General features: G+C 54.7%; 1 protein-coding gene across 1 annotated transcript; it reads right to left on the bottom strand.

The window, feature by feature from the left end:
• Positions 1–5,832: 5,832 nt before the first annotated feature.
• Positions 5,833–26,254, bottom strand: LOC306655340 (uncharacterized protein; the record flags this gene model as incomplete). Its single annotated transcript, XM_079129704.1, has 5 exons — positions 5,833–6,569; positions 9,278–10,773; positions 10,978–11,175; positions 23,385–23,479; positions 26,174–26,254. The coding sequence occupies 4 exons, from the start codon at positions 26,252–26,254 to the stop codon at positions 9,471–9,473; spliced, it is 1,677 nt and encodes a 558-aa protein (XP_078985830.1). The 3' UTR covers positions 5,833–6,569; positions 9,278–9,470.

The following is a 26,254-nucleotide window of genomic DNA, read 5'->3' on the forward strand; positions in this document are numbered from 1 at the left end:
CCAGAAAGATCCAGATTCAAACCTTGGCTTACAAGCAACAACCTTGGACAATCCATTAGTAGCCTCTTGGAGTCTCATCTGTGATGGGCATAACTATATCCTCGATGTGGTTCTTCGAAGGATTGAAATGAGAAGACAGAGGCCAAGGCAGGCTGTAAGCACTTGTAGCGGTAGGTCGTATGGCTGTTCCTCTGTCTCACTTGGGGGTCTCACCACTTCCCTCTCCCTTGTGGGGGTGAGCCTCTTTCTCCTCCTTGATTTCCAGACTTGATCCAACCAGGGGACATGAGAACTTTGGGGCCGTCCCCCAACCTCAGTCATAAACCTTTGAGAGAAGCTTTTAACCAAGAGCAGGACCTGGTCTCTGATGGCTCGTTTCGGTGCCCTCACCTCTTCTCTGTGCCTTGACTCAGCATCATCTCTGAATTTCTAGACAACTCCTTTGTCCCTTGGCCCTCCCACTCATCTCCACCCCCAGCTCAGCCCCATTCCAGAAGCAAGAAGGAAGGCATTGACCTTATTCACAGTTTGAATTTGTCAAGCATAAACAGAGTGGTTCCTGGGCCTTATCACTTGAGTTATCTCATTTATAATTAGCATTTAATTAGCATCTACTTTGTTTCTGGTATAATGTAGGAAGCACTTTACACACCTTTTCTTATTTAATTACTAGAGAATCTCTAGAAGTGATTATTATTACTAATTTTATTTTACAGACCCAGAGGGGTTGGGTGATACCAGACCACATGGAGGGAACTTGGAGCCACAGGGAGGAAGAATTGAACTCAAACTTTTGTGAAGCACTTAGCATGGTGCCCAGCCTGCAGGGAGTGCTCAATAAAAGGCAACTAAACACTGGGTTCCCCCCTAGAAGTTCCAGCTAGGATGATTCCTTTTCATCCTGTCCCCTACCTCCCCTTCACTCTTCCAGTGGTCAGAGAATGCAATAAGTTCCATCAAATACATCCTTTGCATTTGAGCAAGTTGCAATTGTAGCATTTTAGGCACTGTGAGAGAATGGCTGCTGGCTCCAATCCTGGCTGGCCAAGGTCCCTCCTGTGGCCATATCCGAGTGAGAGTTACAGAGGCCAGGGTGTCTTCCTCAACTCTCACTAGTGGAATATTCCTTCTGCCCAGTCCCTCACTCACCTGCAACTCTCTGGGTCAGGGGCATGGGGAGAAGGGTACTGGGGAGAAGGGTACTACAGTTCCCTTCTTGCCACTCTCACAGGCCGTGGCCCAAGATACCCACTGGACCCCAGAGGAGGTCTGGCTTCTCCATCTAGCTCTGCTAGTGCAACTCATCATGGGACCCAGGGCAATATCTGCCCCTCTTTGGGTTTCACTGCCATCTGTAGAGTACAAGGGTAGAACTGGCTGTCCCTGAGCGCTCTCCCGGAACCATGGTACAATGGAGTCAATGCCAAAGAGCATCCCTCTTCCCACCTCTGCCCACCCCATCGGAGGGTAGGCAGCTGAGAGTGGGGACAGAGGGTCTGGAGAGACCCTGGTCATAAGGCAGAGGGAGGAGTCTTGAACAGCTCCTAACTTCCGGGCTTGAGTAACTGGTGGATTGGGGCTGTTGTCTACTGAGATGAGGAAGAAAAAAGCGCAAGAGTGGCTTTGGGCTGGGGAGTGTGATTTTGGTTTTGTTGGATTATGCTCAAGAGATGGGCCTACTCAGCCAGTATGGAGCAGAGCTGGGACTCGATCCAGGGATGTGTGCCTCAAATGCCCTGTTCTCTCCAGCACATCCCATGAAGAATGTGCAGTGCACACAGTCAGGCTACTGAAGGCCAAAGGGGGTCAGAGAGGATATGTGTTCAGGGTGTCCAGTAGTAGGAGAAAAGAGGGCTCATCAGGAAGGGCTTCCTGGAAGAGGCATCGTGAGCTTTGTGTCCTATAGATACTGAGAAAAGGCAAGTCCTGGAGGGGAAAAGGAAAGAAGCACAGTTTGAAGGGTCAGTGAATGCTCAGCAAAATTGTCACTTGCCCAAGGTCATAAGGGCAATAAGTGGCAGAGCCAGGATTCCCACCAGGCTGGCCTCACTCCAGGACCCTGGTTCTCAATTTCATGATATTGTTCTCAAAGCCCAGGGCTGGTCAGGGAGAGGAAAGGGCCAGGAGCCTCAGGGTAGGCATAGTCTCTCCCAGTCCAGGCCAGCCTTCCCCATTTGGCACATGGCCAAATTCCAAATAAAGAAATGATGGAGCTCGGGGTCTTGAAGCTGCTGGACACAGGAGTTGAGACTGTTCCAGTTTGTATGGGATTGTCTTTGAAGGCAGATGGATTGGGGAATCAGTTAGCACTTGTGAGCTGGGTGTGCTCAGGATCTCTCTTGCCCTTCAAATTGGCCTGTAACCATGTCTGGAAGTCCATTAGTACACCCTGACTTTGGAGCGGACACTGTCTGATTGGGCTCCTCCCCTTCCATTTCACACAGAAGGGACTTTATAGTTTTGTGCTCCTGGGCAGAAGAGGTGGAGGGCTCTGATGGGGGACCCCTTTGCAGGAGGGCTAACTTTGGAGAAGGTCATGCTATGTGGGGGGACTAGCTCACCTGATGGAAGGGCAGGGAGCTGCTGGCCACACCAGGCTGCAGCAGTGGCAGCAACGGTGAATGCCCGCCACTCGCAGCGAGTATGCAGTGTCAAATGGGGTGCGTTTCTCTCCCTACAAATTAAAAATTAAAATTAATCAAACACTCAAATTGATTTCCTTCCTGTTTGCTCTGCTGTGCCAGTCAGATGTCTGCCTGCCCACTGGGCCCAGTGCATCCCAGCCACTTGCCAGGGCTGGACAGCTCAGGATGCCGCAGGGGTCTATGGGAGGGGGTGGTGGGAGGGGATTGCAGACACCCCACTCCAGCCTTGAGAAATTGGGTAAGTGTCAGCCCAGACAGGAACCTGATCCTGAGACTGTGTGCCAGGCTCTGGAAGAGGGACCTGCAGGAAGAGAAACCTGGTCTGAAGAAAGCTCTTACACTGAGATAGGAGGCAGAATTCAGGAATATTCCTGTGGCCAACAGTAGCAGACACCATGAGCCTGGGCAAGTCTTGTCAAAGGGACCTCCGTTTTTCTGTCTGGGGAATGGGAAGAGAGGGGCAGATGGAATAAGTCCCTTGCTGGCTCCAGTGCTGGCCTGTGGTCTGGGCTGGCCTCCTGTAGGGACTGACTTCCTTCAGACAGTCAGGGGCCTTATCTCCTTCCCCAGCCAGGCCTTCACTTGCCACTTAGCTGTGCAACCATGACTGAGTCACTTAGCATCTCTGAGCCTCACTTCCCTTATGGAGAATAAGCAGTGGGTGGCAGGCAGGCTCCTTAGATGGACTCTTGGAAGGAGATTAACATGTGGGAGGTTTACTGGGATCAACACCCATGGGTGGGGGTGAGGGAAGCAGCATGGGGCAGAGGGTGGAGGTGGGCTGAAATGCAGTCACTGTCCCTGGAGGGTTGGCCTCTGTTGGGCAAGAGGGTTGCTCGAGCAGTAGTTGGACACAGCTGCCCGGCAATGACAAGACCCTGCACAAGGAGGCCGAGTCTGGTCAGAAGAGGGGACTCATCTGTGCCTGAGCCCTGACTCTCCCAGTAGCTAGGGATGAGCACTTCAGCCTGAGGGGTCATCTAGGTTGTGCCTCATGGTATCTCACACTTGTGTGCGGGATCCCTGGAAAAGGCTGTGAAGCCTGGTGGCAGTCAGCGCAGGAAAGAGCAGTTACTTTCTGAAGAAATCTCTGGGGTCCCCCCTGCCCATGCCATGTGCCAAGTCCCACCCCTTCTGTTCTTACAGGTCTGCCCCCTTCTCTTTCACTGCACCACCCCTAGAGCCCCTCCCCACGCTCGCCCCTTCATCCCTCCGAGAGTCACAGGCTTAAATTCAGATCTGACCTATGTCTCCCCTGCTTAAGACCTTTCCGAGCTCATTCATTGGTCCCGTGCCCTGCCACACCCCAGCACAGACCCTGCCTGCTGTTCTACTCCCCCAGCAGGTTTGCCTCCTTCTTTCTTTTCTTCCTTCCTCACTTCCTCTCTTCTTCCTTTTTTGCTTGCTTTGCAGTGCTGGGGATGGAACTCTGGGCCTCCTGTGTGCTCTCCCTCTGAGCTAAGCTCCCATCCTCTTTTTGCATTTTTGAATTCACACGGCACCCCCAGTCAGTGCATACTCCCTGAAGCCCGGCAGGCCTTGGTGGGAGGGTGCTGAGACTCAGTCATGCCTTCTACCCCACTCGCCAACCCCAGGTCCTTCTCCTCCTGGTGCCCAGGCCGCTCCTCTCCTGTCCTCAGGGCCAGGCTCCATGGGATCCCAACTCTCAGCTCTGTGACTCTGCCTGCCTCCAGTGTGACCGTCGGATCCTGTGCCCAGTGTGAAACTTGGAGTCCTTCTGTGGGACGCCACTGTCCATGTGCGAATCTGCCCACAGCCTGAGAGTCCTCCAGCAGATAGGCCCCAGGACTCGGACAGAATCCACCCTCAGCAAGTGGGAACCAAGTGGCAAGTCTGTTCCCACGCTGTGCCCACTCCCAGTCATCAAACTGCCCAGCCCCACTGGCTTCTCTGAGTGCAACTTCAAACACACTACTCAGCAGTCGGCTGGGTCCCCTCTCTGTTCAGGTCTCTGACATCTACCATTCCTGTGGCCCTGCTGCCCCTGGCCCCACCCTTTCCTGAGTCCATCGTGTGGCTGTGCTGGCCTGCAGGCCTGCATTTTCCATGCCAGCCAATCTCTGCCTCAGTCTCTGTGAATGGGTGGCAGGGAGCAGGGCCAAGCGACAGGCTTGTAGACAGCAGAGCACTTACTCCCGCATAGTGCGGGTGGGTGTGATCAGTACAGAAAAGCTGCCACCACAGCCATGGAGTGACCTGGACCTTCCAGCAAGCTGGCCTGGCCCCTGTTCCATGAACTCAAGGTCCCCCTGCTGACCTAGGTCGGCTCCTGTAGAGGCATTCCAGGCTCCATAGGAAGGGCTCTTAAAAAAGACAGGGCCAAACCAGAATTACAAACCAGAGGTGAGAAGCCAGTCAGTCCAGTGTGAGGCTGATATGGTGCAGTGCGGCTGGGACAGAGACCTGTGCAGGACAGTGGGGTAGGGGAGATGGCACTCCACAGGGCCACTCCCTGGACGATTTGGGATGAAATGAGGCAGGTTGGCTTGGTGTGGTGATCTTGACCAGTTCCTTCTCTCTGAAGCCTCAGTTTCCCATCTTTACATGGGGTCCATATGTCTGCCTTCCCATGGGCACTTGAGGGTCACGCAGTGTTAGTGGGAGGTGCAGCTGGCTGAGGTTTCAGGCCACGTTTCGTTAGATCAGCTGAAGCATCTGTTGCTGCCTCTGGTGCAGACTTCGGGGTCCCAGGAGGATGCTTGATAGTGAGCAGCACTCCCAATACAGCAGCTGGGGTTATGACAAGAATTCCAGAGCCCCTTCATCCTCTCTCCTGTCCAGGGAGACAGCAGGAAGGAGTACAGGATGATACCCTTCACCTGACAAAACTGAAAGTCCAAGGACCCAAAGCAGCTCTTATAGGCCAACAGAGACTCCCAGGCTCTGATGCCATTGCCCAGCCGGTGGGGCAGGAGTGGATGAGGGTGCAGGGGAGGATCGGCCCGGGGAGAGGAAGCAAAAGGAAGAAGTGGAATGCTGGGAAGGGCTGGGAAGGCAGCTTGGGTGGAGGAGGTACAGGAAGGCATAGGCCACCGGCAAGCCCCTGGCAGCCCCTCTGCCGGGCTCCAGGCCCTGGAATCCCACTCTGGTGGGGTCATTTGGATCCTTGTATCTTGGCCCAGGATTGACCAGATATGGCAGATGATCACTCCAAACTTTAGGGTTATGGGGGCCAGGGAGGGCCCGGTAAATGCCTTATTTCTTAGAGCCAAACTCTTCTGCTCCCCTTACTGCTGCCACCTTGGCCATCAAGCCTCAGTCTTCAGTATGCCCTGCCTTGTGCCAGGGCCTGGGCATCAGAAGTTGTCCCTAGATGCCACATCTGAGCAGTGGGCTGGGAAGTAGTTAAGGAGAAGTGGGGGTACCATTCTCTGCTTTGGACCTCCAGGGTCAACCCAGAGCCTCCGGGTTTAAAACACAACTTTCTGGAGGGACCACTAGACCTGCGGGCCAGGCCACATGTTACCTGTGATCCTGTTTCCATCTCCCTCTCCTTGTGCTCTGGTCATGTGGACGCTCTCTCCTTCTTCTCACCACAGGACCTTTGCAGGTGTTAAATCCTCCCTCGAGTCCCACTTCTCCGAGTTAATGTCTATTCCACCTTTCGATGCGAGATCAAAGGTACCCTGCAGCAGGAGGTCTCTCCTGACTCCCCACGCCAGGCCAGGCCCCACAGACCTCTTCGCAGAGCTTGTCCCAGTTGTAATCTTACATTTCTTTGCATGATGGTCTGATTTCTGTCTCCTTCCTCCCCAGCTCAAGGTCTCTGCTGTGTGTACCCCATGCCTGGCACAGTGCCTGGCATGGAGTCAGCCCTCGATACATGTTCACAGAAAGAGGGGAGAACACCGAATCTCGGTTCAAATCTTGGAAACCCAAACCAAGCCTTGCTGTTTTTCTTCTCTGAAATGGGAATAACAGATTTAGTGTACAGATCCATTAGCTGAATGAACAGCTCCCTTTATATAGTGTGCCAAGAGGAGAGAGGAGAGGGAGACTGGGGTGGGAAGGGGTGGAGGAGGAAGGTTGCTTGGGGAGGGAAGGAGTTAAGAGGTGGCAGAGAGGTAGGGAACCTGGATGTGTTTAGAGGTAGCAGAGACATAGTCTGGTTGTGGGGGACATTTGTTTGAACACTGGTGATCCATTTTTCAGCCTGGCCCAAGAAACCAGGAGAAAGTGGGTGGGAAATGCCCGCTGCCTCCTAGGATTCCACGTAGGCTGCTCTCTTAGCCCCGGCTGGCCCTGGCTTGATGACTGGGTTTGGGATGCTGCCACATTTTCCCCGACTGACCCATGGAGACAGCTGGGAAGAGCAGAGGGGCCCCAGGAGGACATCTGCAGGTACCCTGCTGCAGGTACCAGCCCTCCCTCTGAGGAGGGAGCCAGGGGCTGTCCACACTGGCCTGGCCTCTAGCCCTCAGCTGCTGCTGCTCTGACATGGAGAGTGGGTCCTGGGAGGAAGAGGTGGCAATAGCCCCTGGCCATCAGCACAGGGGGTCCCAGAGAGGCCTTGGTACCTGCTCCTTGTGCAGAACTCCTGCATGAAGGGCATCCGCTTGGATCTGTTGAGGAAGAAAAAGTAAACTAGACTTAGGTTCATCACCACCATGGGGCAGACCAGCTGCCCTATTATTAGGGAGGAAGCTGAGGCTCAGAGAAGGTGCACTAACTCTCTGAGACTGCATCAAAAAAAGCTGGAGGCAACAGTTCCCAAGATTAGACACTAAGGCCACGTGGCTCCCAGGACAAGAGAAGTGAGTGGGAGAACGGATGGAGGTACAGAAGGAACGGTAGCTCTGCTTGGAGCTGGGACTCTGGGGAAAGGCTGTTTGTCTGTTTGGCTTCCCTGGGGCCCACCTGGAAGCCTGGAAGGCTCTTAGGAGGCGTGTTGAGCCAGAGCAGGCGATGGCCGTGAGCTCATCTCCCTCGAGGGCCCCAGAATGTCTGGGAGGAAGGCAGAAGGAAAATGGCCGGGAAGCAGGGAAAGGGGATACAATAGGGGACTTTGGGATGGGCCACAAAGCCAAGCTTAGGTATGGGTAAAGAAAAGGACTTTGTTGAAAGCCTACAGTGTCTGGAGCCACTCCTGTGCCAGGAATGAATAATTCTTCACTCTCAGGAATTCTCCACTGCTCACCTGGCTGGCCAAGTATTCTCATCCCCATTCTACAGAGGACTGAGGCTGGAGTGGCACGAGTCTGCCTGACGCCAAAGGCTAGGGTCTTTGTGGGCAACTCTGTGATGGGTGGGTGTGGAGCCTGGCCCTTCCTGGACTCACATCGCGGCCACTCACAGCCCTGTGCTTCTCCTGCTTCCAGCTCTGGTCAGCAGGGGGAGGCTGTGCTGCATCTGGTTGCAGATGTGGGAACCAAGGTTGGGACTGGGCTGAGGAGAGGAGGAGACGGGGAGGCATCCTGCCAAAGCTGCTGTGTCCGGAGCTTTAGCCTTGTGCATCTGTGTTGGTTGAAAGAGGAGGACGAGGACTTCTCCTTAGAATGGCCAAGTGGCAGCCCTGCTGCTGCCCTGGAACCAAATTGGAACTCAACTCAAGGTTTCCCCAAAACACACCCATCATTCCCTATTTCCTACTTCTAGGTCTTTGCATATGCTCTCCACTCACATGGGATGTCCATTCTCTTCCTTTTTGCTTGGCCAACTCCTATTCATCCTTTAATGCATGGTTTAATGCCACCTCCTCCAGGAAGCTTTCCTGGACTACTCCGAAGAGCTCTCATTCCTCCTGCTTTTCTCATTTGCTGATGGCAGGAGTCGATCTAAATCACCTGTGTGTTCCCAGTATCTCACACAGGATGTGGTACACAACATATGCTTGTAAACAAATGGGCAAAATGCACCCTTCCATGGGGGTTGGAAGTAAGAGGTTGGGGGGCCATGAATATGAAATGCTCACATGCCAGGCCTGTCCAGGATCAGGCTGACCAGGAGCTTAGGGGGTGTACTTTACTTCCCAGAGTGTCATAAGGGTCCAGGGAGATCTTGGACTTGAAAGAGCTCTGCATACTGTAGAGTGCTGTACTGCTCAACTTTGTCTCCTTTCTTGGTCTTCTAATGAGGTGGGAGAAGAAAGGTCACAGAACAAGAAAGGGAGCAGATCAGGCCTGAAGAGGGTTGGGTGGTGGTGGCAAGAATGCAGCCTGGGTGGTGGCCCAGCTTTCACAGGCAAGGAGGAGGTGGGACTCTGGGTGTTGAGGGTCTGCCTTGGGACTCCAACCTCAAGGCAGACTCTCTGTAGAATAGCTAATACTATATCAGAGTTGGGCATGGCCCCAGAGATGTGGAAATCAATGTTCTTCCAAAGAAGGGTAAACTGAGGTGCAGAGAGGTGTGGGTATTTGCCCAAGGTCACATGGTAGGAGAAGTAGGTCACCCTTTGAGTCCTCTCCTCCCAGCAAGACAGGTGTCATCACTCGGGGTTTGGATTCCCGGGAGACAGTTACTTCTCTGATACCCCCTAGCCTCACAGTCCTGGACACCCAGCGTACACTGCCCCACACCCCAGCCTGCCTCCAGGTTTGGCCGCCAACGAGCGCTGAGCGCCCCCTGGATGGCGTTGTCTGGACAGCTCTCTACTGTCCCTCTCCTTGACTCACCTCCAGCCTCGGAGGGCCGGGCTCAAGCACCGCGGACAGGGCGCTATCGGCACGGCTCCGGCTGCGCCACCGCCCTGGCCAGTTCCCGCGCGGCGAGGCTGTCCTCCCTGGCGCCTTCGGGTGGGGCAGGTTCAGCCGGGTGCGCTATGCCTTTAAGCTCGGGCGAGATGAGAGCTGTCAGCAGCAGCCGAGCCTAGCGCGGGACATCGCCACCCGCCAGGCCCGAGCAAGGAGCCGCGGAGCCAGCGGAGAGCGGAGGGGGCGGCGGGGCTGGGGCACGGCAGGTCCCCTTGCCGCCCACTGCGCGCTCAAACCCCGGGTCCCGCGAGCAGAGGGCGGCAACGGGTGTAAAGCGGAGAATGTGAGAGGCAGCGCAGGGCTGGAGCAGGAGGGGGAGCGGGAGAGGGCGGTGGCAAGACAGACGGAGAGGCAGCGGGAGACCGAGGAAGAGGTCGTGGGCAGGTGGGAGAAAGGAGAGGCGACATAGGAGAGGTAGTGACAGAAAAGGGGGAAAGCTTTGAAGGCGTGAGAGAGCACGCGGCTGCGGGCGGCGGCGCAGGGAGGAGGGGGAGGAGGAGGGAGCGGGAACCTTTGGGCAGGAGCGCCGGAAGCCGGGGTCCCGGCACCGCGGCCGCGGTTCGGGCTTGGAGCGCGACCACGGCCGGCGGGGCATGGTGGAGGAGCGAGGACGCCCGCGGGGTCCCCTCTGGGAACGGCGGGGGACCTGAGGAGGAATTGGCCCAGGAGAAGATGCAGGGCCGCGCGGCTGGAGCTCCGACCGGCCGGGGTAGTGGGGGGCCTTTGTGAGCGCCCCAGGAGGGCGAGAGTCGGGAGTGCGGAGCCGGGTGTGCGGCGGCGGGGGTGTGTGCGCGCCCAGTGTGCGCGTGTGTGCGCGAGTGTGAGCGGCCAGGCGGGTGTGAGCGCGCGTTAGGGATTCTGCTGGCATCGCAGCGTGGAGAGCAGGAGGCAGGAGCCGGGCGCGCAGGGGAGCGCGGGACCCTCCCGCGCACACGCCGCGCGCTCTCTCACACACACGCATACACACACACACGCCCTTCCTGCTTCGCTCCTTGCTGCTGCCACCACCATCTCCGAGCCGAGCCCTGCGGAGCGGGAACCCGAGTCGGAGCAGGGACCGGAGCAGAACCGAGCCAGGGGATGCGGGCCCAGAGCGGAGCGGCGCGCGCACCGCGCGCCCAGGACGGTGAGTGTGGCCAGGTCGGGACGCTGCGGCGGGGCTGGGGCCGCAGGGGCGCAGGCGGGGTAGCCGGGGTGCCTGCCCGCCGGCAGCGCCGCGTGCGCGGCCTCTGATTGGGCGGGAACCTCGGGGGCAGCGGTGGGGGTGGGGTGTTGAGTGCGCGTCCGTGAAGGCGTGCACGCGCGGAGCTGGAGGGGGAGGTGCGCGCTCGGCACCCCTCACAGTGGCCGCGCTCGGGTTTGCTGCTCGGTTCCGTCTAACCCTCACCTGCCGCCGGAATCGCAGAGACTTGGAGCAACTTTGTGGAGGCCACCGGGCAGGGCGGGACGAGGAAGGGATGGAGGTGGAGTCGCATTAATGGTGGAACTACGGCCTTTCTTTCCAAAGGGGAGAACGGGAGAGGGAAGTGGGGCGGGGGCGAAGTCTGGGCCTCCTGGTGGACCGAGGGGTTTTCCTTTGCTACCCTGTCAGCGCAGCCGCCGGCTGTCCCGGACACCCCTACCCCAACTTCAGTCCCGAGGTACCGCGCTGGAGCTGCTCCAGGCGCCAGACTCCTGTAACCCCACTAGGGTCTGGCGGGACCGTGCAGCGACTGTCTCCAGTTCCCAGGACCCCAGTTCCGAGGGCATCTATGCTCAAGACGCGGGTTGAGGTGGACGAGTGGGTAAACCTGCGGGTGTGTGTCTCCGCACCTTCAGCGCTGCGGCCCGGACAGCAGGAAGAAGGGAACTACCGGCAAGATGTGCCCCATCAGACTTCTATGCTTAGGAGCTCCGTGAGGTCTCTCCAGGCCCACTGGCCTAGTGTCCCTATCCCTGCTTGTAGCTATGTCCTTGCCTGCCTTACTCTGTGTGCTGAGGTGGTGGCACATTGTGTACCTACCCCCTATGAATCTCCAACCGCTCACCTTAGGGTCCTACCTTGACTGTTCCAAGGACCCCACCCACCCATGTCCCGCCAAGTGCCAACCCAACCAGTGCAGTAGAATTTAGGGTGGGGAAATGTGGTCCAGTATGGTGGCCCTGGAAGGGAGCAAATCTTTTGTCTCCAGATATGTGAGGCTCAAGAAAGGGTCAGAGATCAGACCCCTCCTGAGGTCTGCCCCCTACCAAATCCTCCTTGCTTCCAGAGCAGGGTCTTTCTCCTCTAGGAAGCCTCCTCTGACTGCTGCTTGCCCCCCAACCTTTCCAGATTGAGCTTCCTTGGGGATAAGAGTCCACCTGCTCTCTTCCCTAGCATTCAGGACATGAGTCTGTGGTGTCGGAAGTCTTGAACTCATCCTGAATGCTGCCTGGAGGGGTGTGGTGGCTGGACCAGTTATGATCTACTTGGGTCTCTGGGGGATGGTGGTATCTGTGTGTGACCAGCTTTTAGTCTTAAGCCTTGCTTCCAAATCCATTATCTCTCTGGAGTCTCTCAGCCACCTTGGGAGGATGCAGGGTCCATGGGCATGCTTCATGTCCATTTCACAGAGGAGGATGCTGAGGCAAAGGTGGAGCTAGAACACCCATCTCCTAAGTCTCAGGGAAGCCCTGTGGCACTGTGAAGCTGTCTTCCAATCTTGGTCTTTGGTAAGGGTGGGCAGGGGACAGGACCTTCTTTATTGACTTGGCAGCAGGCTTTGGTAACCTGCTGCTGGAGTCACCCCAGAGTAGCTCTCTGGCTGTCTGATACAAACATCTTTCTCAGATGGGGCAGCCAATTCAGCCTGAAGTAAGTCAAGGTGCTTTATTCCCCTGACTTGATCTGTGGGACTTTCTGATCTTGAACTTGTGCTTCCCAGATTTGGGAGCCAGAGAATCTGTGCTCTGCTTGATGGTTTGCAAACCTGGTTCCTGTAATCCTCAGCATAGCTCTGGCATGTCAGTATTAACCCACGGATCAGAAGGGTCTTCTCCAAACATCCCCTGCTTCGAACACCCTGGCACTGTAGATCCTGGCATTGTCCTGTTTGGGCCCTGTAGGTGCAAGAGCTTTCCCTTAGGTAAACGGGTTTGCCGTGGAGATCTAAATATGCACCAGGGGGAGAGGAGCAGGAGAGTCTGGTGGCTGCTGAGTCCACTTCTCTCCAGCCTACTTGAGGCACAGGAGGCCCCCTCAGTCCTGCTGGCAGCCTGGACTCATTCTCAGAGCTATGCAGGCCTTTGGAAGCTTTTTGTGGGGTTGAGTGGCCATCTCCTTCAGGTGTGGGGCTGAGCCTGCTGTTAGCTGCTGTGCCTTTCGAGGCTTTTTGCTGGCCTCGCTCTCTCAAACAGCCTCTCCTCCCTCTCTTGCGGCTCTGGCTGACTCTTGGACTCTCGCTGACTCAGTCTTTCTTAGCCATGGGTTTTGTCTTCTCTCAACTCTGCCCTCTCTTCTCCTGTGGCTCCCTAAGCCTGGACTTTGGTCTCCTAGGTGTTAACCAATGCCCTGATTGACACCCTGGTGGCTGGAGCATGACCAAACCCCTTTCTTGGCCCAAGCCCACCATCCAGGTCTGCTTGCACTCCTGTCCTGGTTCTGCCTGGGGGTGGGTGCCCTGTTCTCTCACCACCTGGGTCCAGCAGGACATGCTCTTTAATTGGGGCCTTGAGCCAGGGGGAGAGGGAAATCTATGCTGCAGGTGCCCAGCCAGGTGCTTCCAGTTCCCACTGACTGCCCTCTACTGACTGGCAAGGGGTAGTACCCAGGGTGGCCCCTTAGTTGCCCTCCCTAGCTGGGACCTGACCCTGCCATTTTGTTTTAACTTCTAAAATTATTACATTCTAACACATTCAGTGATAGCAAGGTGCCCCTGACCACTCAGGTCTCCTTTGGAGGAACTTGAGGCTTCTCTGGTCAATCTGGGTCTCTTCCGTGCGTTCTGGGGAGCAAACATCTCTTCCCAGGAATTATACCTCGATCTTTTCTTGCTCTCCACTGCCAGGAATCCTACACTTGAGCCTCACACCACATTTGGGGGCATCTCCTGGTTTGAAGCCTGAGCTGCATGACAATGCTGGGCCCTTCCCTGTCAGGCTTGAGCCTGCAGAGTGGGCTGGGCTGCTGCAGAGTCACAATGGGGAGCAGCCAGGGTGGGTTCAGCTGGACTGGAAGAGTTGGTGGGATTTTGACCTGCCGAGATGTTTATGGCATTTTGTGGATGCTCAATGAATCTTTGTTTAATCAATGAATGAGTGGAGATTGTGCATGTGAGGGCTTTACTGGCTGATGGGCCCACGTAAGCAAGGGCAGGGAGGTGGGAAGCACAGGGCACGGACGAAATGTGTTTGCTATGGAGCAGCTCATGCAGGGGCACAGCAGGCACTAAGCAGTTGGCACAAGACACAGGAGGGTCTGAGTGCCCGTTGACTGTGGGCTGATTCCTGTTCAGGGTTTGGGAGGCTGAAATTCCAGAGGGACATAATCAGATTTGTGATTTAAGCCGCTCCCTCTGGTGGTGGTGGGAGGGGTTGGCCAGAGAGCCAGAGGCAGCGAGGTGTCCTGAGGCTGCGGTGGGAATCCAGCTGACGATGAGGGGAACAGCCGGGGAATAGCCGGGGGGAAAGGCACCCGCCCGCCTGCCAAGTGTGGTTCTCCAGCCAGTGGGGGAGGAGAGATTCCATCTGGGGGGCTGATCTAGGTCATCAGAGTTGGGTGGCAGCACAGGTGTCCTCAGTCCCACCACGTGGGCATGCAGAGGTGGTGTATGTCTTGGAGTCATAGGTGCAGATTTCAGTGCTGTGTGCACTTATGCACTTGACCGAGCCCCTCAGTTTCCCCCACTTTTTTTCCCCTTTAGCTACTGGGGATTGAACCCAGGGATGCTTTACCAATGTGCTACATCCGCAGATCCCCTCTCCTTTTAAATTTTTTTAAAAACATTTTTTAGTTGTCAATGGACCTTTATTTTATTTATTTACTTATTTATTTATATGTGGTGCTGAGGATCGAACCCAGTGTCTCACACACACCAGGCAAGTGCTCTACCACTGAGCCACAACCCCAGCCCTCCTTTTAAATTTTGAAACATAGTCTCACTAAGTTGCCCAGACTGGCCTGGAACTTGTGATCCTTCTGCCTCAGTCTCCTGAATCACTGGGATTACAGGTGTGTGCTACCACACCCAGCTAGGCCTCAGTTTCTTTATCTGTAAAATGGACAAGTTTGCTTGTCTTCCTAGATAACGAGTGAATTTGGGTGGAAGTTTGTGTAACCTTGGAAGTAGGATACAAAGGGAAGGGGTTGAGATTGGGGGTAAGGGGACAATAGCACTGCTGTTTGAGAAAGAACTGGAGGTCCAGAGAGGGTACCTGATGTGTACAGGGCTTACGATTTGTTTTATAAGAAGCTCTCCAGTCTGGGGTTTTCCTGGCAGTTCTAGTGGCCTCTGGGCAGGGGTACATGGGGTGACCAGGTCTCGAGCCTTTGCAGAGGACGTCCTCAGGCAGTTGCTTCTGCAGTCCAGCTGTCAGGGAGCATATGGGGCCATATGGCCACATAAGGGGAGGCGCTGGCTGCTGGAGGAGGGATAGTGGCTGCCACTGTGGCCTTCTGGATCCATGTGGTCATGCCAGCCACCAGGGTCAGGGTGGGAGGAGGCCAGAATGGAACCTTGGTGTTCAGGTTGGTTTGGACATGGAGGTTGGGTCTTGGCAGGTGGCCCAGTTCCAGCACCCATCTGCCAGGGCAGCTGGACAGGCAACTCCATGCCCAGGACTGATCCAATTAGCTCAAGGCCAGCTGTGCCAGCCACCCTCCTTCTCGAATACCCCACCCAGCTCTGATAGCTCTGCTGGTCCATGAGTCATGGGATGAAAGGGTTCCTCTGATACCAGGCGCTCAGGCCTCAGTGAAGTGCGCGCGCGCGCGCGTGTGTGTATGATGTGCACACTCACCCCGAGTGCTGATTCTCTAGCTTCAAGATTTTGGAGTGTGGAAATGGGCTTCTTAAATCAGTCTGGTAGGATCAAAAGGGCCTGAAGTAGATGCCAGATGGAACTGAGTTTGAATCTTGCTGAACTACTGCTAAGCCAGGTGAGCTCGGGCAAGTCACTTCACTTTTCTGAGCCTCACTTTCCTCATCTGTATCATGGGGAGAAAGAAACTAACCTACTGGAGCTGTCCTTTGCCTGCTTTGAAATAATTCTTCTGAAATAATTCTTGTGCTAATAATTTGGATTTATTTCTTTTTGAAAGAATTCTTGCCCATCTTCATCAACGTTAGCTCTTTTGTTTCCCGCTGAAATCTCAATGTTCAGATTGAAGGGAAACATTATTATTATTTTCCAGGACAAAATTTGCTTTTTATATACTTTTTGTATATAAAATAACATTTTTTTTTAATATATATACTCTGCTTGTTCAGTCCTTGTGGCAGTTCTTTAATATGGGTGGAACATTGCACCATTTTATAGAGGATAAAACTGAGGCTGTGAGCAAGAAGTGATTCTGCAGAAGTGACCCAGTGAGTTGGGCTGGACCCTGTTTCTAGTCTCCTGGTCCCATATTCTTGCTCCAGGGTTAGGCTTCCCAACTTCTGGGGTGGAGATTGGAAGAAATGACTTTGTTGTCTGTCTAGATCAAGCTTGGGGATTCCAGAGACTGGAATCCCAGCCCTGTCTCCATTTATAGGTGCAGGAATGGGCTATCCTTGGTGACTGGCCCTCAATCCCAGCAGGGTGGTATGAGGATGCTCAAGAGGCAGCACTGGCTGTACTTCTGCCCTCCTGAGCAGGAAGTGGGGCTGAGTGGGCAGCATCCTGGGGGCAGGCAAGGCCAGGGAGGCCAGGGAAAAGTGAGGGGTAGGCCTTTGCCTCCCAGGCAGCCCTGGGCCATGCCAAGGTAAGCAGGGCTTAGCTTGCTAATGCAGGTTGGGAAGACCCTGGGCTCCGGCCTTGACTATCTTTCTCTGAGCCTTAGCTTGCCCCTTTGTAAATTGGAGAGACTGATTCCCCAGCCTGCCTCACAAGGGTGTTTTTGAGGCTCTAATAGAAAAATGTATTTTCATAGTGAGCAGGGCATAAAGTCACCATATTCCACAACTCTGATTCCAGAAGTCCTGACCCTACAATTTGATGATCCTATGATCATTCAGTGAATCACTTGTTTGGGCACTTCCTTTGGGCCCAGCTGTGCTGGGTGCTGTGGGAACAGAGATGAGTAAGACCAGCCTTTGCCCTCTGGGGGTGTGCACATGCTGGCACTGGCGGTTTGTCTCCTGCTCCGCACCCGTCAGGGCTCCCTCTTGCCTCTAGCTGGCATCTGGACTCCAGCACCTCGCACAAAATGCCCCTCGGGCCGCAGCCTCCTTCCTCCCAGTGGCCTCTGCGTTCCCTAGGCTCCAGCCAAACTCTGCTGATCTCCCCTTCACACAGGTCATGGTTTCATTCCTCTCTGGTTTGACATGTGCTGTCCCCCAACTTAATGGTCCTGTCAGTGTCTCTGCCCAGGCAGATCCACCCACTTTCCAAGAGAGCTTAAATGCCACATTTAAAAAACCTTCTCCTGGCAGCTGGAAGCTGCCACTCCTTCCCCAGACCAGAGCAAGGTATTGCTTTACATTTCAGGAATGCTTTCTGATTTGCTGTGTACCTGCCTGTGAGGCCTGTGTGGTGGTGTGTCTTTCCTTGTGGACTGGGAATGCCATGGCAGCAGGGACTGGGCTTATTCATCTTGGGTACTTGGCATACCCAGGGACCAGTTAGGCTGATCTGGGGCATGCAGTGCATCCCTCAGGGCCTCTGTGGCCACTGCCACTTCCTCCCTGAGCGGCCTCCTGGATGCAGGCTAGGCCCAGGATGCGGTCTAGGCCCAGGACATGTCTAAGAAGCTCCTGGGTTATGAGCTGCTTTTCTGTGGAGCTGCTCACCACAGACACAGCCCTCCCTGCTCCTGGAGGCTCCGCCAGGCCCGGGTGGGGGTGCCCAGTCACTGGCCACACATAACTCTCCCCGATGAATTGCATGGCATTCAGCAATTAGCAATTGATTATTTGGGGTGCTGATAACTCTTTATGATCGACCGGTGGACGCAGGCCTGGCCAGTGTTGGTGTGGGTCAGCTGGGCTAGGCTGGGAGATTGCAATCGTGGCCATTTATCCCTGACCAGGAAGTTCAATAAACAGAATCTGGAGAAGGGAGGTGCATGCCCACCCCCCACTCTGCCATCTAGGCTGCCAGGGTTGGTGGAAGAGGGGGAAGTGGGTGAGAGGAGGAGTTTGTGCTCCTTCCTACCTTCCATTCTCCACCTTCCTTATTTTTCTAACAGTCCCTGCTGGCTCTGAGGCTCATCTTTCCCATCTGCTAAATGGGGACTTCATGTGCTTTGTGGGTTAATACTTGGCCTTTGAATGAAATGGCCAGGCTGTTATTGACTTGTCATTATTTTTACCTAATGAGCCCCCTCCAAGGGGGTATTTGGAGGTGATCACATAAAGATGGAGCCAGTGTTGTGATGCCCAGCCCAGGGCTGCACTGCAGAGGGGATGGAGACTGGCTGGTGGAGGGCGGTGGTCACAGACAGCAGTTGCTTCAATAAAGCTCTGGGTCTGACTTATGCATGTGCTGAGGCTTCTAAATGTGGAGCTGGGGCTCAGTGGAATTTGTGCAGAAGCCATTTCTAGGGAAACAACATAAAGGAGATGGCAGGGGGCATGTTTAACCTACTTAAGAGACCCAGTTGCCTTTCAGGCAATGCCAGGAGCCCAGGGCATTGTTTGTGGGCCTTCTGGTCATGTGATCAGTGCTTTTCTCTTTTTTCCCTTTAACTTTGTTAGGAACATTTTCAGACACACAGAAAGACAGAGAGAATAGTATAGGGAACTCCCAGACACCCTCACCTAGATTTAACAATCGTTGACATTTGGCTACATTTTGCTTTATCTTTTTTTTTTTTCTTAAAGTATTTTAAAGTACTTTATAGACATCATGACATTTTGCTCCTAAATAGTTCAACATCCATCTCAAAAAAAAAAAAAAAAGAGAAAATATTTCCGTCTAACCTCAAGGGGTCACCTATTTCTTTTTATTTTATCCTTGAGAGATGAAGATGTTGACTGATGAGGAGACTGAGACCTCAGAGGTGGCCTGTCCTGTCCAAGGCCACATCTCAAAGGAGAGGGGAATCTAGGAGGTTGCCCTGGGTGTCAGCCCAGGCCTGGGATCCAGGAGGGAGTAGACTGGGGGTGGGGATGGAATGTGCTCTGGAGCTGGGCAGTTGGCTGGAGCAGGACCCCACCCCCCAGGCTGGCTCCCCAGGCAGTCTGGAGTTTCCGCCTGGAAACAGGAAGTGACCCTCCTTTAGGTTAATTGTCTCTCTTCCTTTTGTTTGCAGTGGGGATTAATCAGGAACTGCAGCATCAGGAAAATCTTAAACAACTTGTTTATTGTTTAATTTAGGAGAATGTTATCAGGCTCTGGCCGTGCAGGTCCAGAGGAGCCTCCTTGGTACAGGAGGTAGGGCTGCCCCCAGCAGCCACCTTGGGGGCACAGGAGGAAGGCAGCAGGGTAGAGGGGGGGCTGAGGGGCTGGGGGGCTGGTGTGGCTGGCCTGACAGGAGGGGCTAGGATCTGAGTCTGCATAGCCAGGGAGAACTGGGTGTGTATGTCTGGGCTGGGCTCAGACTAGAGATGGGAAGCCAGCCTCCGGGAGAGTCTGTGTTGTCCATCCTCCTGCCCAAGTCTAGTACCTGCCTGGGGAGACTTGGATAGGATGGTGTCCTCCGCTGGCCTAGCTGCAGGTTTTCCTGGCCTTCCCTTCCTCCGTGGGGGCTGGGCCCCCACACATGCTGGGGACGGGGGTCACATGTATGGAATCAGAGAATGCTGGAAGTGGAAAGCAGCCTCAGAGATGGTATCATTCCTCTTATAGATTTTAGACGGAGAAACTGAGGCACGGAGTAGCCAGTCCTGCCTCAAGTCTCCCAGTGAAGCATCGCAGAGCCTGGGTCGTAGGTCGACTGTTTGGCTTCACAGTCCCAGGACCCTCTGCTTCCAGGCCACGTGGGCTGTGCACATACTAGTGCTCCCACAGGGCAGGATGCCAGCCCGCTGTGCAAGCGCTGTCGGCCATCCCTAGGGGTGGGCCCAGGGTTCCCCTCCTCTCTACCCCCTCTCCTGCCCTGTGTGTGTGTGTATGCGTATCTGCACATGTGTGTGTGCACGTTTAGTAACTTGCCGGCAGGGAAATGGGTGCGTAGATCAAGAAAGAGGCCTCGATAGGATGTCCTGAGATTGGCCTCCTGTGCCCCTTCCCTGGCCCCATTAATAGGAGAGCCTTGATTAGTGCCAGGTTTGCTGGGGCAGAAACTCAGCAATTGGGTAGGAGTCGACCAAAGGGAAAGCAAAACAGGCAGGTATCAAAACGCCTTTTGATTGGGGCCTGAGGCCTGTGGAGCTGCCAGACTTTACAGCAAGCCTCTGTATTTCCCTCCAGTGGGGGAGGAGAGAATAGGTGGCCCCTTGAGTGCTGAACCTGGGTCCATCCACAGTGCTCCTGGGCAGCTCTTCCCTCCCTGCTCTGAGAGCAACCTGGAGGGATCAGGTCGCAACTGTCTGCTGGCTGGTCCTTCAACACCTGCCTCTGTCTTGGGAAGGGGGTCATGAAGGGTCACAGTAAAGACTGCAGGTCCTGGTTGTCTCCCCACCTGCCAGGTTTTCCTTTGCTCTCCCAGGAGTGGGGAGAGAGCCCTGTGCCTACAACAGGGGTGTGCCCCTTCACTGACTGTATGCTGGACCCCTGGCGGGCCCTGGGAGAACATTATCCTCATTCATATGCATGAGTGTCCTGCAGGTGGACACTGTTGACTCCATGTTATAGATGAAGATACTGAGGCTCAGAGTGGTCACCTATTTGGTCAGTGGTGGGGCTGGGATTTGAGCCCAGAGCTGTCTGCCTTGCTGGACCATGCCACCTTTGAGGACTCTCTTCTGTTCTCTGCCTTATCACTGACTGCTGCTCCCTGGGTCTTGGTGTTTGCCTTTGCCTAGTGGGGCTGGGAGGGTGGCTGAGGGCTGAGCTGCAGGCCATGGGCTGGAGGGTGACCCCCCTCTTCGTCCCTCAGGGAGACTGAGCCTCTGTTCAGCTCCTCTGTGTGGCCCCACAGATTCTAAGAGCTCAGGCTGAGGCTTACCACTGTTCTTGGAGGAATCCTTCCTAAGCTGAACAAAATGAGAGGACCCCTAGCCCCATACTCAGGCACTGGGTCTCCGTGTATATGCAGAGCCCTCCAGAACTTCCTGCACCCTTTGCTCCCAGCTATCGGGTGCCTTCTGAATGAGCATATTTGTTGGATGACTCCCTGATGGCATGGAAGCCTGTGTGCATACATAGGGGCTGTCCTGAGACCTGGAGAGACAGCTGAGGGCTGAGCGTGAACTAAGCCAGAGTGAGTTTATTGAACACCTACTAAGAGTCAGGCACAGTGTCAGGGGCTTTGTGTGATTACCTCATGATTCCTTACAGCAATCCCACAGGACTGTTACTGTCCCCATTGACCAGACAGGAAACCAGGGCTCAGAGAAACTGAGGGACTTGCAGAGGCCATACAGCTAGCGAATGGAGTTCTTGGCATATGCCTAGGAATGTCTGCTTCTAAAGGAGGCTGTGTCTGCCAGACAGCTGGGGTCAGTGCTGTAGCTAGGCTGAGAGAGGTGAGGCTGCAGAAGGAGGAGGCCACTCTGGGTTTGGAGAGAGGGGTCAAGGGTCCAGTGCAGGTCCAGGGAGGGGTGGCTCAGAGGCAGAGGCCTGGTCGGGGCCTGGAGCTGTGTGACCTGGGCTCAGTGCCACCTCCCTCCGGCCTCACCTCGCTCTCAGGGGCTGGTGCATATTCCTGACGTGCTCATGCGGGGCGAGGCCTGGTGGTGAGTGCAGCCTGGCTGCTCAGGAGTCGGCCGGGCAGCCTGCCATATGGGAGCATCACAGATGAGGCTGGAGAGGGGCCCAGGCTGTGCAGGCCTCCAGCACCAGCCTGCTGCGGGGGGTGTTCCCTGGATTTTCAGCATGGGAGAGTTGGGGCCAGGGTTTAGGTTTCCAGGGATGGGTCTCTGGAGGGCCAGGGGCTGTGAGTTGGAGAAAGGGTGAGAGCAGCTGGGGGCTTCCCTTTTCCTGGGCCCAAGCCCCATCTGTGCAGGCTCAGATACCTGGCTCTTCCCTGTATCCCATCCTTTGCCTCCTGGAACCTGGAGTGGGAGTGGGGAGCAGGGGTCTCTGGCCCCTGCAGGACCCTCCCTTGGAAGCTGTAAATATTTTATCTCCACCGACTCTGGTGCTGAAAATTGCTGCTTTTAACGCCTTTTTTTTTTTTTTCTTTTGCTTGATACAAACCAATGCTGGAAAAATTCCGTGCCGGGCGCTCGCTCTGTCGCTTCTGCTCGTGCCCAGAGTCCCCTCCAAAAACTCTAATTGCTTTTAAGCTGCGATAGTTGGCAAAAGCAATTTTCTTTACATTATGGAAAAAGAGGAAAAATTCACCATATTTTCTTCTTCCTTTTTTTTTCCTCCCTTTTAGACTCCAACCTTTCGTTTTGAATTCTCTCTGGCTGCTGCTATTGTGCTGGGAGGGAAATGGAGTAGAAGACATGTGGGCAGGGGGGCAGGAACACCCATGGACAGGACATTTTTCCTCTCTGGGCCTCAGTGTCCCCATCACGAAGTAGTCATGTGTCCATGAACTCATTTAGCAGACATTCTCCGAGCACATTCATTGGAAGCAGCCAGATGGCAAGGGCGGATTCTCTCCAGTTGGCTTCTGCGTCACCAGCACCCAGCATAGAGCTAAGTAGGTGCTCAGCTAAGATTTGATTGACTGGTTGACTGCCCTACTGTGAGCAGGCAATTTACCAAGAACTGAGAATGCACAGGATGAATTAGATAAAGCCCCTTTTCACAAGAGCTCACTGATAAGAGAAGGAAACACCAAAAATGAAATGACAGTATTGCTGAGTGGTAATATAGGTGGGTACTGGGTACCGTGGGAGTCAAGAGCAGGGCACGCTCTGGGAATTGGGGAAAGCTGCATAAAGGAGACACACTTGGGCTGCCTCTAGGAGACGGGGGAGGAGTATGGCAGGTGAACTGGGGCCAAGGAGGAGAGAATTCCAAACAGGAGATAGCAAATGCAGGGAAGGGTGACCTCTGAGGAGCCGGGCCTGAGCCACAGGAGAGGCCTTTGCATGGCTTTTGGGCCTGCTCTCGGGAGCTGGGAGGGGCTCTGAGCCCGGGACATGTTTTGTGGGGGTCATGGGGGAAGAGGGATGCCGGCTGGAGGTCTGCTCCAGGAAAGCCTGTGGGGGTGGTTGATGGCCTGTGAGTTTGAGTCAAGGTGGGGAACTCCTCCTGTTGCCCTGTGTTGTGGTGCGGGGGGGCTCCTGAATTCTGGGTGGGTGTCGCCTGGCACGGCAGGGGAGGTGGTGTCCAGTTCATAGGCCTCTGCTGCCCTTTTCAGTCAGGATTGCTTCACTCTGTCCTTCAAGGGAAAGCCCTTTACGGTTTATAAATCCTACTCACCTCGGACCCCATCTGACCTGAAAACAGTCCTCTGAGGTGGGCAGAGCTGTGGCCAGTGCCGCACTGACAAGTCATGCTTGGCCCAGGGTCCTGCAGGCAGGTGAGCTAGGGTAGGATTTGAACCCAGGTCTCAGGGGCCCAGCCTGCCCCGGGCACCACCTCGGCTAAGCCCCTCCTCTAGCCCCTGGCCCTCTCCTCTCCTCCCTGCCCCTCCTGAGCCCTGTGTGCCTTCCTTGTTTGCAGAGCGTGTGGGACTTTTCAAAAGCATTAATGATAGAAAATAAATTGGAATCGGAGAGGAATCATCGCCGGGCATTCTCGAAGGGCTGCCTCTGCCCTCGTGCCTCTCAGCCATATTGAAGCCGGCAGCCAGACTGGAATGTGAATGAGTCTGGGCCAGCATTGCTCTTAATCTGTCGGGGAGCCCTCCCTGGCCGGCACTCACCGGCAGCAAGGCGGTTGGCATCGAGGTCTCAGCAGCCGCCGGGCATCACTGGCCAGGGCTGATTTCTCTGGAACAGAGTCGCAGGCAGTGGATGGCTACAGGGGAGAGGTGGAGGCAGCCCTAGTTCAGGCCCTTCGCCCCCCCTCGAGCCCTCCGCTTTCATGGCTCTGAGGTTGACCGGAGGCGAGGAGACACCACGTGAGACAGCCTGGGGCTCCTGAGGCTGTGGAGGTTCCTTGTCTGGGTGTTCCAGTTCCCCTGTGTGAACTTGACCCTCTGGCCCTGTCTCCTCCCGGAAGCCTTCCTTGATCACTGCCCAGCTCACCCTGGCTTTCCATTTTCAAACTTCATGCGGCCCTTGGGGCCTAGAGGGGTCAGGCAGGTAACGAGAGGACTGGGCAGGGTGTGATGTAGAGGGAGAGATGGAGGCTGCAATGTGGAGGCACAGAGACCGCCCCGGCCTCCTCCAGGACAGCGGAGGGAAGGAGGTGGGACATGAGCTCTGCAAACAAGTGCTCAAGAGGAGGGAACCTTCTGGAACTGGGAGGCCTTGGCTCCTTCTGGGTAGTTTTCTGTGGTTCTTTTGATCGACTCACAAGTGGAAGAGGCATTTCCTGACTGACCTGGACTCTGGGTCTGGAGCCTCTTCTCCCTCTCTGCAGGCCTGCTGGCTGCCTGCATGTCCCGACAGACATGAGGCTCCTCACTGACGAGAACCCATGGACATGTGGACAGCCCCACAATGTCTTCATCGATGAGACACCTGACACTTGATGTGTGCGCACACCCACCAGGTCTGCTGGGTTCCTCTCCCTCCATACACACACCCCTTTTTGCTGTCATCACTGGGAGTGACAAGACACACACACCCACCAACTGTAGACACAGACACACCTACATACTCCTTGGAGCCCACACACCCTCCAAGTTCACCCCCTTGGACCCACATGTGCCCCCCTCTGCTGTGAACGTCACGCCCCTGTACACACCTGTCCCCTCTACCCGGACGAGCTTGGCGCTTCTCTTGGTTCTTGTACAGAAACGTCCCCTGCTCCCTCTTCCTCTTCCTCCCTCTTGTCAGCGCAGGAGCCCTCAGCCCCCTCGGCCCCCTCCCCTGGAGTTTCTGCTGAGGACCCCAAGGCCTAAGTGTCCTCTCCAGCCAGCCAGCCTACCACCTGTGGCCACCGTTAGCCTGTTGGCCTTGGTTTGGGGGAGTGCAGGCCTGAGCCCCATGTTCCCCGCCAAGGTTCTCACCCTGGTCCTGGAGCCCTGGTGTTGGGCGTGGCCTGGGAGTAGGTGGGTGGGGCTGGGTTGCGTGGGTGGTTCAATCCTCCCCACCCCATTCCAACCGAAGCAGTGCTGCCTATCTGCATTTTAGGGTCTGGGCTGGATTTTAAAAAGCCGTGAACTCTCTACTGATTTTGTTTTTCTGATTACAAAAGAAAATTCAACAATACATAAGTGGAAAATGGAGGCCATGAAGGCCCCCAGGTCAGGCCCTGCCCTGACCCTCGGAAGTGATTCCTGTGTTATCTTCCGACCTTTTGGGTCATATACTGGCAGACTGTTATTTCTAAGTAAGGCTCATTCTGAAGCTGTGTTTTGGAGCTTAATTTTTTCCCCTATTGTTATGCATAGATGTGCCCCAGTCTGTGGAGTGGCTGCAGAGCGTTCTGTAGTGTGGATGTACTATATTTTATTTGAATATTTCCTTATTGATAAACACTTAGGCCATTTCCAGTTTCTTTTTCACTCTTACCAGCAATACTGCTATGAGCATCCTTGAGTATTTATATGTGAGTGCTTGTGCCATTTTTTTTTTCTGTAGAAGAGGCTTCTAGAGTGGGTTTACTAGGTTGTAGGGTGTGTGGGTTTAAAGTGTTAATCAATATTGCCAAATTACCCTTCTCACGGTTGAGCCAGTTTCCCCTCCCTCCAGTGGTCTATGAATGCTCATTTCCCCTCATCGTTGCCAGCACTGCTTGTTATAAATCATTTTAATTTTCCCCAATCTGATGGGCAAAAAATGGTATCGTGTCGTTTTCATTTGCATTTGCCTGATTGGTAGTGAGACAGAACATCTTTTTATACGTTTATTGGCCAATTTAGTTCTTCCTCTGCGGATTTCTAATTCACTGCCAATTTTTCTCTTTTGTCTTTTTTCTTATTGATTTGTAGGGGCTCTTTGCATATTAGTGATATTTTCTTCCAGTGTTTCACTTGCATTTTAACTTTGTTTATGGTGTCTTTTGTTGTACAGATGTTTTACATGTTTATGTAGTCGGATTTGTCAAATTTTCGCTTTATGGCTTCTGGATTTAATGTCTGGCATACAAGGACTTCCCCTACTGCATAAGATTTCATTTCAAATAGGAGTTTCATTACTGAAAAATCTTCACAAAGCCTTGGTTTGCAGGCTCCTTCCCAGCTGCATGTCTGCCTCTCTCCGCAGCTGTAGAACTGACTCTGGGGGAGAAATGGCCCGTGGTCTGTCCATCTTCATTTTGTTGCCTCTCCCTCTGTCCATCTGGCTTTGGGGTCTCTGCCACTCTGTCTCTCCTGGCCTCTGTCTCTTGTTGTTTTGCTTCTCCTGTTTTCTGCCCCCTCCCCTGGTGGTTTCTGAACATGCACAATAACTAAGGATGTGAGCTGGCATTTCTCAGTGGGTCAGAGGCAGAATGGCAGCCACCAGAGAACATGCTCCTCCCATTCCACCTGCTGACCTAGCCCAAATCAGTGGATTGCCAGGGCAGGCCCTGGCCCAGTTCTCCATCCCAGAAATTCCCCACGAGAGCCGAGGGCAGGCCCTGGGCTGATCCTGGTCCCCCCTCCACCACGAAGCCTTCTGAGACTTCTCGCTGCTCTTCCAT

The sequence above is a fragment of the Sciurus vulgaris genome (assembly GCF_902686455.1).
Source record: "Sciurus vulgaris genome assembly, chromosome: 2".
Classification (NCBI taxonomy): domain Eukaryota; kingdom Metazoa; phylum Chordata; class Mammalia; order Rodentia; family Sciuridae; genus Sciurus; species Sciurus vulgaris.